This window comes from Ipomoea nil, unplaced genomic scaffold (assembly GCF_001879475.1).
Source record: "Ipomoea nil cultivar Tokyo-kokei standard unplaced genomic scaffold, Asagao_1.1 scaffold2036, whole genome shotgun sequence".
In the NCBI taxonomy this organism is placed as follows: domain Eukaryota; kingdom Viridiplantae; phylum Streptophyta; class Magnoliopsida; order Solanales; family Convolvulaceae; genus Ipomoea; species Ipomoea nil.
This window is the reverse complement of record NW_017618464.1, coordinates 5,816,376-5,828,753: the sequence shown is the minus strand read 5'-3', so window position 1 is coordinate 5,828,753 and position 12,378 is coordinate 5,816,376. Positions and strand designations below refer to the sequence as shown.

Genomic DNA, 12,378 nt, shown 5'->3' with positions numbered 1-12,378 from the left:
TCCTGAAATCTCAAAAACTTGTATGTGGACTAGAATACATAGAACAGAATATACTGTTGGAAATTATGAATTTTCGACCACCTGAAAGTGATCTTAAATCAAGTCGAAAGTCTTGTTCCGACCACTTTTTGTATCCGGAAAAAACCTTTGTTGCTATTTCCGACCACTTTTTGCTTTCAACTTGATTTAATACACTTTCAGGTGGTCGAAAATTCCATAATTTCCAGCAGTAAATATTTTATATTTTATCACTTTTAAAATAACATATTATTACTAAATTTAAAATTATTCGATCACTATTCACTCTACATCCATGCATCTCTCCTCTTTCAATTAAGTTGCTTAATAAATTAAATAGAACGTTCTGTTTAGATCCTTAATCGCAATATTTTATATTCATATATCATTTATTTTTTCACAAATTAATCAAAAGTATCAAGTCGATCATAAAATTTGGCGTAAAAAATTTAGGCCACATTACTCAATAATTTATAAATATTAAATAATCAACTTATTTTCAAGGAAAACATTGAAATGGACTTTCGAACTGAACACAAAAATACAATTAAGTCATTAGATTAAAAAAATGTGTAATTAGATCCCCACTACTGAAAATTATGAAATTTCCAGCCACTATGAAATTTCCGACCACCTGAAAATAATCTTAAAACAAATTGATACCAAAAAGTTATCGGAAATAGCAACAAAGGTTTTTCCGAATACCAAAAGTGGTCGGAACAAGGCTTTCGACTTGATTTAATATCACTTTCAGGTGGTCGAAAATTTCATAATTTCCAGTAGTGATTGTATAAGTGAAGATAGCAGAAGTAATTTTTGCCGCACATTAGAAATGCATGTAGGTTTAAAAAGTTAAATTATGTAGTTGCATGGTGGTTCTTTCAAACGCGTAAGAAAAGTGCAAATCAAATTCTAAAATGAGTTCAAAAAACCTGAACTCGTGCATCCAAACACAATGAATGTTCATTAAAAAAAATGATCTGTCTCATTGTTTGTATTACTATATTCTCGTAACTTTGTAACATTCAATTTATTCAAATTAATTTGAAATGTTTAACACACCTAAAAAAATTTATTTTTCACTCCTACAAACTCACATTAAATTCATAAAATTTATTAATGGTAAAAAGTTTCATATTCTATCTTATCAAAAGCAAATTAAAGACCAAAGAATATTCATAAAATTTATTAATGGTCAAAAAGTTTCATATTCTATTTTATCAAAAGCAAAGACCATAGAGATGTAGAAGTCACAGGTGGAACCGTGGAATGGTCATATCAAAATTGTTGATATAGACACAAATTTGTATGCTAATTGGATAACAACTGGATTATATGTTGCTTGATTTACCTATTTATTATATCTTAGCAGAAGTATTATAGTCATTGCTTATGGCAAACACTTTTGGTTGAATTGTTTCACTTCAATGAATTATTAGTTGTCGAAAAAAGAACTTACCATGCACTACTAAAATTAACGCATTCTCCTTTACATTTTCTGCTGCCGTAACCAGTCAAAATAGTGAGTTGTACCTTCTAGAAACAAGTCAAACAACACCCAATTTAATTTACCTAGGTAGATTAATATGGAAAGTTTGCCCTAGAAGCTTCGTTTCTTAAATTAAAGAATTGTTTTTTCCCCTAATTTTAGGTTGTAACATTCACTTCACATTAGAGGTATTAGCGAACAGAGCTTTAGTTAAACTATTTATATTTGTGTTCGATAAACGTTCATTTTTATTAAGGTAAACGAATATAAATAAACAAATTTTAGAGTTTGGTTCATAAACGAACAGCGAAACAGAGTCTGAACAGTTGTAGGCTCATTTGCTAAGAGCTCGTGAATAAGTTTGTTTGTGTTCGTTTAATAATATTTACAAGTAGTTAAGCATATATATATATATATATATATATATATATATATATATATATATATATATATATATATATCACTCAAGAATGCTTAACAAAAAAACACGAACAAGATTTTCAAAAATCTTAACAAACAAACACGAACACTCTAAAAATCTTAACAAGCGAACATGAACAATCTCCTTTCGTTCATGTTCGGTTCGTTAACAACATTCTAATAAAATTTTATATATTATGATATAATTTAGGAAAGAATTAACAACATTTGATAAGTGTCAAAAAAATCGAGCACAGAGTAATTGCATAATCTCTAAGAAATTAGACATTTCGTAGTATAATTTGATTGTTTTGCTCTTGCATTGTATTTTCTTTTAAATACCTCGAAAAGAGTGATTAAATAAGTATAATTTTTATACCAAAAAGTCACAAATTTAATTCTTGCTAACACCTTTTTAATTGAGCCCGTCACACAGAAACTGCGGGTTTCTTTTGTCGCCCATAAAGAACATAATTTTGGTATTGCTTATATAAAGTTTCAGGGTCTAGTGGGTCTACTCACTTGTCTAGAAACAACCTAGTATAAATTAGTAAGCTTTTTTGAATTAAAAGTATGTATAGATTACATCCAGAATCTAGTTTCGGAGACATTACTTGGTCATTTCATTTTCATGTTTGTGCAATCTACATTCATAATTTTGAGTCTTTTACACGGCAGAGCTATTCAGAGTCCTGGATTTCATAGATGGGGATCCTGCGAAACCGGGCAAAAACCCGGGAATCTGACATTTCTCTGCTGTTGTATGGAGGTTTTGATCTCTTCCGTCTTATAGAAAATCCTGATCCAGATATGGCATTCGATAGAACATCGATGATGCCCTTTTTCTGAACAAGGCTGTTCTTTTCAATTGAATACCTGCAATATCATAAATGATTTCTCAGAAGACGAGAAAGTGGATAGATTTGAACTGAAAATTACATCACTTTCTGATATACACATGAACATTTGAACAGGGGGTTTGTTTTTCTGTCATAATAGATGAGTAGCTGTGAACAAAAATGTTAAAAATGGGAATTTTAGAATACCCCCAATATTATTGTATATATTCTGTGTGTGTTTTCTTAGAATGAACACTGTGTCACCTGTATGTATTCAAGTGGATGGCCTTATATTCTATAAGCAATTTTTAATTCATCAACAAAGCTTCTAAGCTCAATTTTTTTTCCAAAAGCAACATGCAGAAGTCTATTGAAGTTTTAAATCCACCAAATATTATATGCAGGCAAATGAATCTGTACCCTTCACGGATGATCTTGAATGCCTCTTTTGTTGCATAAGGTAGGCCAGTCTTTGGGTCACGATACCTGAACAATACAAAGTCAACAGTTTCATACTATGAAAACGAAGCACTATACTGAAAAAAATGCTGACCAGCTTGATCATAAACAAAGAGTACTTCAAGTCTTTTGCATGCCTGGTGTTTTTCACATGCATTTCTACTAGGTGATATACAATGACAAGATGGGTTTTAAAAAATAGAAAAACTAAGGGCAGGCTAAGGAAGAGCAAAATATTCCGTCCATTCTTGAAGTTCACATTTGATTTTAGTTGTCCCATCTGTGTGTGTGTGTGTTTGATCGTAACTAGTTAAATTTATATGGACAAACCACAAAGAACTGTCTGTTTGGCATTGAACCAAAAAAAAAAAAAAAAAAAAAAAAAAACAACACACACACACACACAGTGTAGCCATTTGTTTGTGGAGTATATGCTAAGCAAGGAAATGAAATAGTGGCTTTGCAAGTTTTGGTTTTGGATCAGGGTCACGAGGAGCAAGTCTGAGAGTAGGTTTGCACACATGCATGTTTGTGTGATACATATGTAGAGATTTCACCTAAGGCATGAAAATATAATAAATTTGAAAATTAAACAAGAATTGGGAAAAAGATCGTACTTTGCAGGGAGTCCAGTAACTGCACACACCGGCTTCTGTGGGTCTGTAAAGATGAAAATTAGTCAAAACTATAACAAGTACATGATGAGGGAAGAACAGTCTGAAGCCATCAACCTGCACAATGCCATATTCAGAGTATAAGGGAGGGAAAGCAAGAGATATTTCCTAAAGTAGCAATGCTTTATTAGAGCTTCAAGTTACTATATAGGTATTAACTGAAGGAATTCTAAGACAAACCTAAAGACTAAAGTAAACCCTAATGCTGAACTACATATAAGCTTGGTTTCCATGGCTGAATTTGTTAACAGCATTATTTAAAAAATCTACCTCAGGTTCACGACAAGAGTTAAAAACTATGAACTATGGGGTGAACTTTTTCTTTTCAGCACATGTTGTGATCGAACAAGTTCTCCTACATCCTACCCAACATCTTAGACTCCACATATTCATAGGTACTACACAGCTTTTGACTACATACTCATGGTGTTGCCAGCAAAAACAGGTTCATTATAATGTTAGGCTATCGTGTGATTTTACACTGCAATTAGCACAACAAGAAGATGATAAATCAACATAGGATCACATTACTTACATGGAGTGGATGTTGTTGATATCTCTGACTCAAATGATGCACCATTACTAAATTCAAGGTATGAACAACCTACGATGATGTTCACACAAAGTTCAGAGGCAAATTTTGAATTTTAAAAGAACATTTTAGCAAATATGAGGCACTAGGAATGGTGCAGCTGCAGCAAATTAAGATAATGCTGACTGAAACATTACAGATACCATCTTGTGGAACACAACTTACCATCTTTTGAAAGATATCTTATCTGAGGGCCACTGTAGACTGCTTTATGAACAATGGCTTTTTTCTTCACTTCTTCTTCTCTTGCTAAAACCTTTTCCAAGTTCCTCAAGTTCATGATCTCTGCAAAAGTGAGTTAAGATTCTCATAACAGGCCTGATTCAAGAAAACTAATGAATGAAACATTCAAAACATAATCATAACCTGTCTGAGCTGCCTCCAAAAGCATCTCTTCTTGACTCATTTTTTTCTCTTCACCTTCCTTTTTCCTTTTTATTGGCTGCTGAAGCATCAATGATTAGTTCTAACCAATTATGCATAACAAATAGGGATAGACTCATAGAAGTTATGAAAAGAATTTAAGTATTGTGCTCAAACTGATCCTACATTTTGCAGCTTCAGTTCCTTTTTTCATATAGGGTAATAGGGGAGACACACACACACACACACACAAAAAAAAAAAAAAAAAAAACACTAATTGTCGCTTCACCTAACCTTCATAGTTGCCTGCAATGCTGCACGTATTGCATCCCTTTCAGCTTGTCTTACAATGACAGAAGTTCTTGTTGATTTTCTAATTATTCTCTCCTCTTCAACATCATCAGGTGCATCATGATGTTCAGAAGGTGTGGATTGCTCTGGAGTTTTTTTCTCTTCAGAAGCAGTCTCTAACTTAGAAAGTACTTTCTTTTTCTTTTTCTTGTTTCCCGGAGGTTTTCCCGGAAATATTAATCGCTTTTTTGTCTGCTTCCTAGCATAAAAAGTTATCATCTTCAACACACCCTGAATAAAATTAAAGAGTTTGCTCTGACTTGAATGATTCAATACCTGTCATCTGGTTCATTCTCGCCTTCTTCATCTGCCTCAGGTTCCTATACAAAAAGAGGTAATTGAAATTGAAGATAAGTCAAATATAGCAGATATTAGTCATAAAGTTAAAACACAAACCCAAAGTAATAAACCGTGAGTACCAATGGAACTTACATCTTCTTCAAAATCACTATCAAAAACATCGGCAACTTCTGCTTCTTCTTCATACTCTTGATCATTCTCCTCCTGAGATATGTAAAAGCAAAAGTCATTTAATTCAAAGAGTAAATCAATCTCACGGACCTGAACCAGGTACTCATCAATCCTGGTAATGTCTCATATTATCCTGCATACAGCTTACTTATACATGCATTATAGAAGACCTAAAGGCAAGTGCTTTGAGAATAAAATTGGCAACAAGTCATGATTGCAACCTGAAAATCCCCTTCTACCATTGGAGATAATAAGAAATGGGCAAAATAGATGGTAGTTTTCCTTTGACTTCTATAGTATAATTCTTGGTACAAATAAGCATGTTTATCAAAAAGTAAATTCCAGAGATATTCTATATGATTCTTATAATTTTATTAATTAGTGAACTCTATACCTCAACACATTACACTAGTATTGTGCTAATGTGAGTCTGTGAAGCCCAAACAACCCAGCTAGTCTAAAACCTCTAATTACAGTATAAGATAAAACGAAAACTGAAGAAAGAGTAATGCGGCAATACAAGTTGATTAATGGGTAAAAATAGAAGCAGAACTAACATCTTTAAGAGCATCTTGATTCCAAAACGTCTCATCCTCTTCTATCTCCTCGTCTAGCAATTTGGTCATCCTTCGTTTCGATAGGGATCACATACAAATTAAATGAAACAAGGAAAAAACAGTTCTTAATGTATTCATTGAACAGGAGAAGAAACAAACAAACAAAAAGGGGGAATGATAATTCACCGTTTCCCTCTGGTTGCTCGAGAAGCTCGATCCAGGAAAACAGTGGGCGCTTGCTTGTCTCCATTGCTGCTGCTTTCCATGTTGATCTCCCCCGCTAAAATTCCAGTGAAAAGCTTCTGCAATTCCTGGGGTCCGAATGTGTATTTGCTCACAATGAGGATTCAGTGTTTCCGCATCTCATCGAATATGTTGTAAGCGAATCGCTCCGGTTTCCTAGGCCTGTTGGGTCATTTAGCTTCTCAGCCCAATGAGTTCGAACCCATAAAAAAGAATGGAATAAGGTTCAAATTGGCCACTGAACGTAACCTGAAAGTGCAATTAGGCCACTGAATGAAAAAAAAAAAGTGCAATTAGGCCACTGAACACTCCAAAAATGTGCAATTTCACCTGATAGCAGGTTACCCTCAATTTTAGCAGGTTATCTGCTTATGTGGCAGTTGAGTTGGCATTTTTAATAAATTTTAATTAATTTTTAATAAATTTTAATAATAACTTTTTATTAAAAAAAATTTAAAAAATAAAAACGACTTTATTTTATTTTTTATTTAATTTTTTTTCAATTTTTTTATAAAATTTATTATTAAAATTAATTATTAAAAATTATTAAAAATGCTAACTAAACTGTCACGTAAGCAGGTAACCTGCTAACATTGATGGTAACCTACTATCCGGTAAAATTGCATACGTTTGGAGAGTTCAGTGGCCTAATTGCACTTTTTTGAGTGTTCAATGGCCTAATTGCACTTTTTTTTCGTTCAGTGGCCTAATTGCATTTTCAGGTTACGTTCAGTGGTCAATTTGAACCTTATTCCAAAAAGAATCTAGAAAGATATTGGCCCCGGTAAAAAATTGGCCTATAAGCTAATTTTGCAATCGTCATGCTGTGCATCTGTATGCACCATGGTGCATACAGATGTCAAAATGACGTCGTTTTATTAAAAAACGCGCGTCTCCTCTTTAAAAAAAATTCAGGTTCGATTCCCAGCAACAACATTATATTGTTCATTCATTCTGGAATTTTAGTTCATAGATTATGGAATTATAGTTCATTGATTATAGAATTATAGTTCATCTATTATGGAATTGTAGTTCATCGATTCTGAAATTTTAGTTTATAGATTATGGAATTTTAGTTCATTCATTCTGGAATTTTTAGTTCATAAATTAGATTATGGAATTATAGTTCATCGATTATGGAATTATAGTTCATATGTTGTTGCTGGGAATCGAACCTGATTTTTTTTTTTAAGGGGAGACGCACGTTTTATTAAAACGACGTCGTTTTGGCATCCGTATGTACCATGCATGGTGCATACGGATGCACAGCATAATTTGCCCTAATTTTGGCTTATTTGACCACTATTAATTGTTTGATTTAGTTAAAATATCAAATAAATGTTTGGTTAATTAACTTTTTGTAACTTTAAAATGCTAAAACTCAAAAAATTACTCCAAACAATTTTTTCAATTAGCTTTTTGAGAATAGAAATTATACCAAACAGTTAAAAGTTAATTTACCAAATATTTTATTATAATCAGCTAATGTCATCAACTAGTTATACATTCTAATTAACACAATCAGCTAACAATCATTTACTAAACAGGTCATATACATAATTCAAATGTTTAAAATTAAATTGGAAGTTAATTTACAAATTTGAAAGAGAAAATTCCTTTTATACCCTATACACAAGTGCAAAAACTTTTTAAAAGGTACATCCGAAAGTCTGAGATGTTGATTGCACCAAGGTGTTCAGCGTAATTTCCCAAAAGGAGAACCAGAGGCCGGAGAGCGGAAGTCATCCAAGATTCAGTCCGATCTGTTCCCCTCCCAATCCAACTCCGGCACCTTCCGGCGCACAACTGCCACCATTCATGCTCGCCTGAACTACAATTTTCAGCATTGAACTCTAGGAGAAAATGGTAAGCTATGTTTTATATATTTGATAATTTGTTTGAATTATGCTTGAAGATCTATAACTCCATAAGGGGCTTCATTTTTTGGAACCCATTGTTAGATGAACTGCCAAATTCTGCTGCATTAGGCAGTTAAATGAGTTAATTTCCAGTTCAATATACATAATTTAGATAATATATAATTTATATGGGCTGAAATGGGTATTCCAAAAGTTATTGGAGCAAAAGGAAAAGAGAACCAAGAAAATGTTGAGGAAAGTTTGGATCTTTCTGGGATGACCTCAGCCTGTTGAGCATATAGCCATTAATGTGCAAACTAAGCTTAGGCTTTTAGTTGAGATGGAGCACATGCTTCATTTTGATATCAGAGCTAGACCAAAGGTCATGTTCGAATCTCAGCGCCATGCCACCCGTGTCTGTGCAGCAAGGATCTGAGTTTTCTCTTGAAAGAATGTTCATGTTAACCTTTGCAGTGTTATTGTTATTTGCTTGGTTCTCTGTGTGTGTGAGTTGGGTCTGGTCCAATGTAGGTGGAATGAACTTTTGTGCTTAGGCCATGGCACTTCAGTATTCTGGAAATTTTTAACGGAACAAAGATGTTCTGAGTGATGATTTTTTTTGTAAGAAATTCAAAGGAGAATATTAAAAGAGAAAGTTTGGGATTTATTGTCTAGTTATCTAATTAATGCGGGAAATTGGGAATGTTTAGTGTAATGAACTTTGTGTTGATTGGTGTAGGCTGTGTAGTGTGTTAATGCTGAGAGAACATAAATATGAAGTCTGCAAAATATGGTGTTCCTTAAAGCTTATTAGTTTGCTTGGGAGCATTAAAAATTATTTGTGTATAATATATGGTTCTCATATCCCTCATAATGTGAGTAAAACAAGTCAATAATGAATTCTGTTTGGTATATCTCTAACCAATGTTCTTTAAGGCCGCCTCTTTTCTTGTTGATATTCCGCTCTCTGGTTTCGTCATCATTGTGTGGCTCTGGCAGGAAAAGGAAGCAAAGAAAGAAGCGTTCAGAAAATATCTGGAGTCAAGTGGAGTCCTCGATAGTCTGACAAAAGGTCTATTATTATTTCATCAGAGAACAATTTATTCTCTTCGATTCTATTTTTTAAATGTTATCAATCTGATTTTTCGTCTCTTCTACCCACTTTATTTTAGTTCTTGTTGCACTGTATGAACAGAACGACAAGCCTTCTTCTGCAATCGAGTAAGTATGCCTTATAATTCAACATTTCAAATATGAAGTTCGTTCTCTATCATAGTTTCTGATGCATTTAAAATCAAAGATTAAATCATTTAGAAGTTGGAATGCTATTTGTTGGGCGTCGGCCGAGTTCAGCCCCTGCTCGATTCATCACTATTTGTAGTTTCATACTACATCTCAACTAAAAACAGTTCAGCCCCTGCTCGATTCATCACTATTTGTAGTTTCATACTACATCTCAACTAAAAGCAGTTTGGTTTGGCTCTGATACCAAATTGAAGCATGTGCTCCATCTCAACTAAAAGCCTAAACTAATAGTTGGATTGCACATTAATGGCTATGTGCTCAACACTATGGATTATGGAATAGTATTTTTGACGTGCCTAGAACACTAACTACTTTCTTATGTATAAGTGCTCTCTAGTCTCTTTATCATTTTAGTTTTACCAGTCTATGCTGAATGCCCGCTTCCTGTTTTGTTTCACAGATTCGTCCAACAAAAATTGGGCGGCCCGGCAGTGTCTGATTATGAAAAGCTACAAGCTGAATTCTCGGATTTGCAAACTCGGTACAATGAACTTCTAACCGCACACCAGGAAAAATGTAGAGAGGTATAAACTTATTCCATTGTTTATCTTCCATCATTCTTCAACATGGATGGTAAAGGAAATTTACGAGGATTCCATCGGGTTAAGATTTGAGAATCTCGAATCCTGTCAAAGACAAGTTGCTATCCTAGTACCTAATTTCTTAACTGTTCTCTCTTTTATTTGATAGTTCCCTTCACATCTGCTTAATCAATGATGCTTTTCTGGCTTTAACCATCTGTATTTTGTCCAAATGCGATACCTATCCAGCACTCCTGCCCGTAACTCGAGACTTTTAGGCGTGGTTTGACAAGACGATTTCCCTTTCTAAACTGTCTCAAGCCTTCCCGCACGCACTACTGGAAATTATAGAATTTCCGACCACCTGAAAGTGATCTTAAATCAATTCGAAAGCCAAAAGTGGTCGGAAATAGCAATAAATGTTTTTCCGGATACCAAAAGTGGTCGGAACAAAACTTTCGACTTGATTTAAGATCACTTTCAGGTGGTCGGAAATTCCAACCTTGACGTTTTTGGTATCTAACCCTCCCTTCTCTTCTGTACGGTTAATGCAGTTAGAAGAACTGAAAAACTCGAGAGCTAAAGCATTCGCCAAGGAGACCAACGACCCCAAGGCGGACGATCCTAACGAAGGCGTTTCGAGCATAGAAACATCTACTAAAGAGTTGTCAATTGCATAGTGAACTCTTGAATTCTTCCTGGAAAATGGTTTCTGTATTCACACTCTAATGAGGGCTTGTAATGTGATACATACATTTTAGTGTAATCATTAATTTCTTTGAGACCTATATATATATATATATATATATGCTGCTTTCCTGGTGATTGGCTTGTGTATCTTTTGAATGTATTTGCCAAATAAATACAGAAAAATTATACAAATCTGGATTCCATTTTGTGAGTGTTGTAAGCCACTTAATTCAATTCAATGGAGAAATTATTATTTTCTAATATTTGATGCACCGGTAATATATAACTGTATACACTGTTATGGTGTCATTGAATACCATATTGTCATCTAAAATTAATGAAATTTTTATTTGGCTTCACTTTTTTATTTTTATTTTTTAAATTCTTCGTGAGGTTATATTACTTTTCAAGAACTGCTAACAATATTGAATTGCATATCATTATATATAATTAACGACATTAAATTACATATCCTTATATAAAATTAACCGGAGTTAATTACCAAAAGAGTTTTTTCTCAAAATGGTCCCTTGACTATGGCTCATTCTCAATTTTGCATTTTGACTTTCAATTGCACCCAATGTGGTCCCCTGACTTTTAAAAACTCTCCCAATTTGGTCCTCCGTTAGGTTTTGTGTTAACTCACCGTCAATTTTGAGGACATTTCGGTCATTTCATTGTGTTTTGTGAGGTTTTTCTCTCTCTTGGGCTTAGCTTTCTCTCTCCGTCATCTGTGTCGCACCGGCAATCCAATTATCCGCCCCATCCAAAACATCCTCATCCAGTTTCTTGATTGTGTTCCCTATTTCTTTTGCGGCGAACAGGACTCCGTTATCTCCGGGCAGCTCGTTTTGCCTCGCCGTTGCACGGTCGAACGCGACGCAGTTGTCGACGTAACTCCTTGGAGGAGCTCTTGTTCAAGACCGGCCGGTGGAGCTGTAATACCAACTTGAAAATGGCCGCCCAAGTTTTCAATAATTGGTCGAAAGTCCTCTCATCGGACGCCATGTTGCTCAACGAGAACCCAATCGAAATGCCATGTTGGGCAAAAAGAGTAATTTGAAAAGCCAAGAACGACAGCTTTGCATGGGAGGGATGAGCCGCCGGCAACGCGGGGACAATGCGGTGAAAATCTAGGACATCCTTTTGGTGGTGGCTGGAGAGGTGTTCGAAGTCAGAGGCGATGGGGATTGGTAGCCGTGGTGTCCAGCTCCCAGGTGAGGAGCTACCAGGCTTTATCTAGAAGGACAAAGATCACGACGGGAAAGCTCTGTAGCTGAGACGCCTGGAAGGGTGTTAGCCGGGCGGAGCGTCACGGCCACAACGCTCACCTTCGCGGCCGAGAGAAGCCACCGCCGTGTTATTAACCGTGGCGTAATGCACAAGCGCGTCGAATACCGGCTCCGGCAACTCAGACCTTGTCGAACATCGGGAATTTCTTTCTAACTCGTCTGGACCTTCTCGAGAGCCACACTAAAAATAGTGGATTTTGGAGAGAAGGAAGGCCAGAAACACTAATTCCAGCGA

At 35.0% G+C, this 12,378-nt stretch overlaps 2 protein-coding genes across 2 annotated transcripts; one reads left to right on the top strand and one right to left on the bottom strand.

The window, feature by feature from the left end:
* Positions 1 to 2,320: 2,320 nt before the first annotated feature.
* Positions 2,321 to 6,636, bottom strand: LOC109148258 (SWR1 complex subunit 2). Its single transcript, XM_019296135.1, has 11 exons — positions 6,420 to 6,636; positions 6,234 to 6,303; positions 5,638 to 5,709; positions 5,482 to 5,525; positions 5,149 to 5,404; positions 4,858 to 4,933; positions 4,657 to 4,776; positions 4,435 to 4,503; positions 3,843 to 3,885; positions 3,187 to 3,252; positions 2,321 to 2,803 (listed from the first exon to the last, which is right to left on the bottom strand). The coding sequence occupies exons 1-11, from the start codon at positions 6,497 to 6,499 to the stop codon at positions 2,608 to 2,610; spliced, it is 1,092 nt and encodes a 363-aa protein (XP_019151680.1). The 5' UTR covers positions 6,500 to 6,636; the 3' UTR covers positions 2,321 to 2,607.
* A 1,435-nt stretch (positions 6,637 to 8,071) lies between these two features.
* On the top strand, positions 8,072 to 11,047 carry LOC109148259 (C-Myc-binding protein homolog). The gene is made up of 5 exons (XM_019296136.1): positions 8,072 to 8,342; positions 9,335 to 9,407; positions 9,508 to 9,556; positions 10,041 to 10,164; positions 10,716 to 11,047. Exons 1-5 carry the CDS (start codon positions 8,340 to 8,342, stop codon positions 10,839 to 10,841), a joined length of 375 nt encoding a protein of 124 aa, XP_019151681.1. The 5' UTR covers positions 8,072 to 8,339; the 3' UTR covers positions 10,842 to 11,047.
* Positions 11,048 to 12,378: the final 1,331 nt, after the last annotated feature.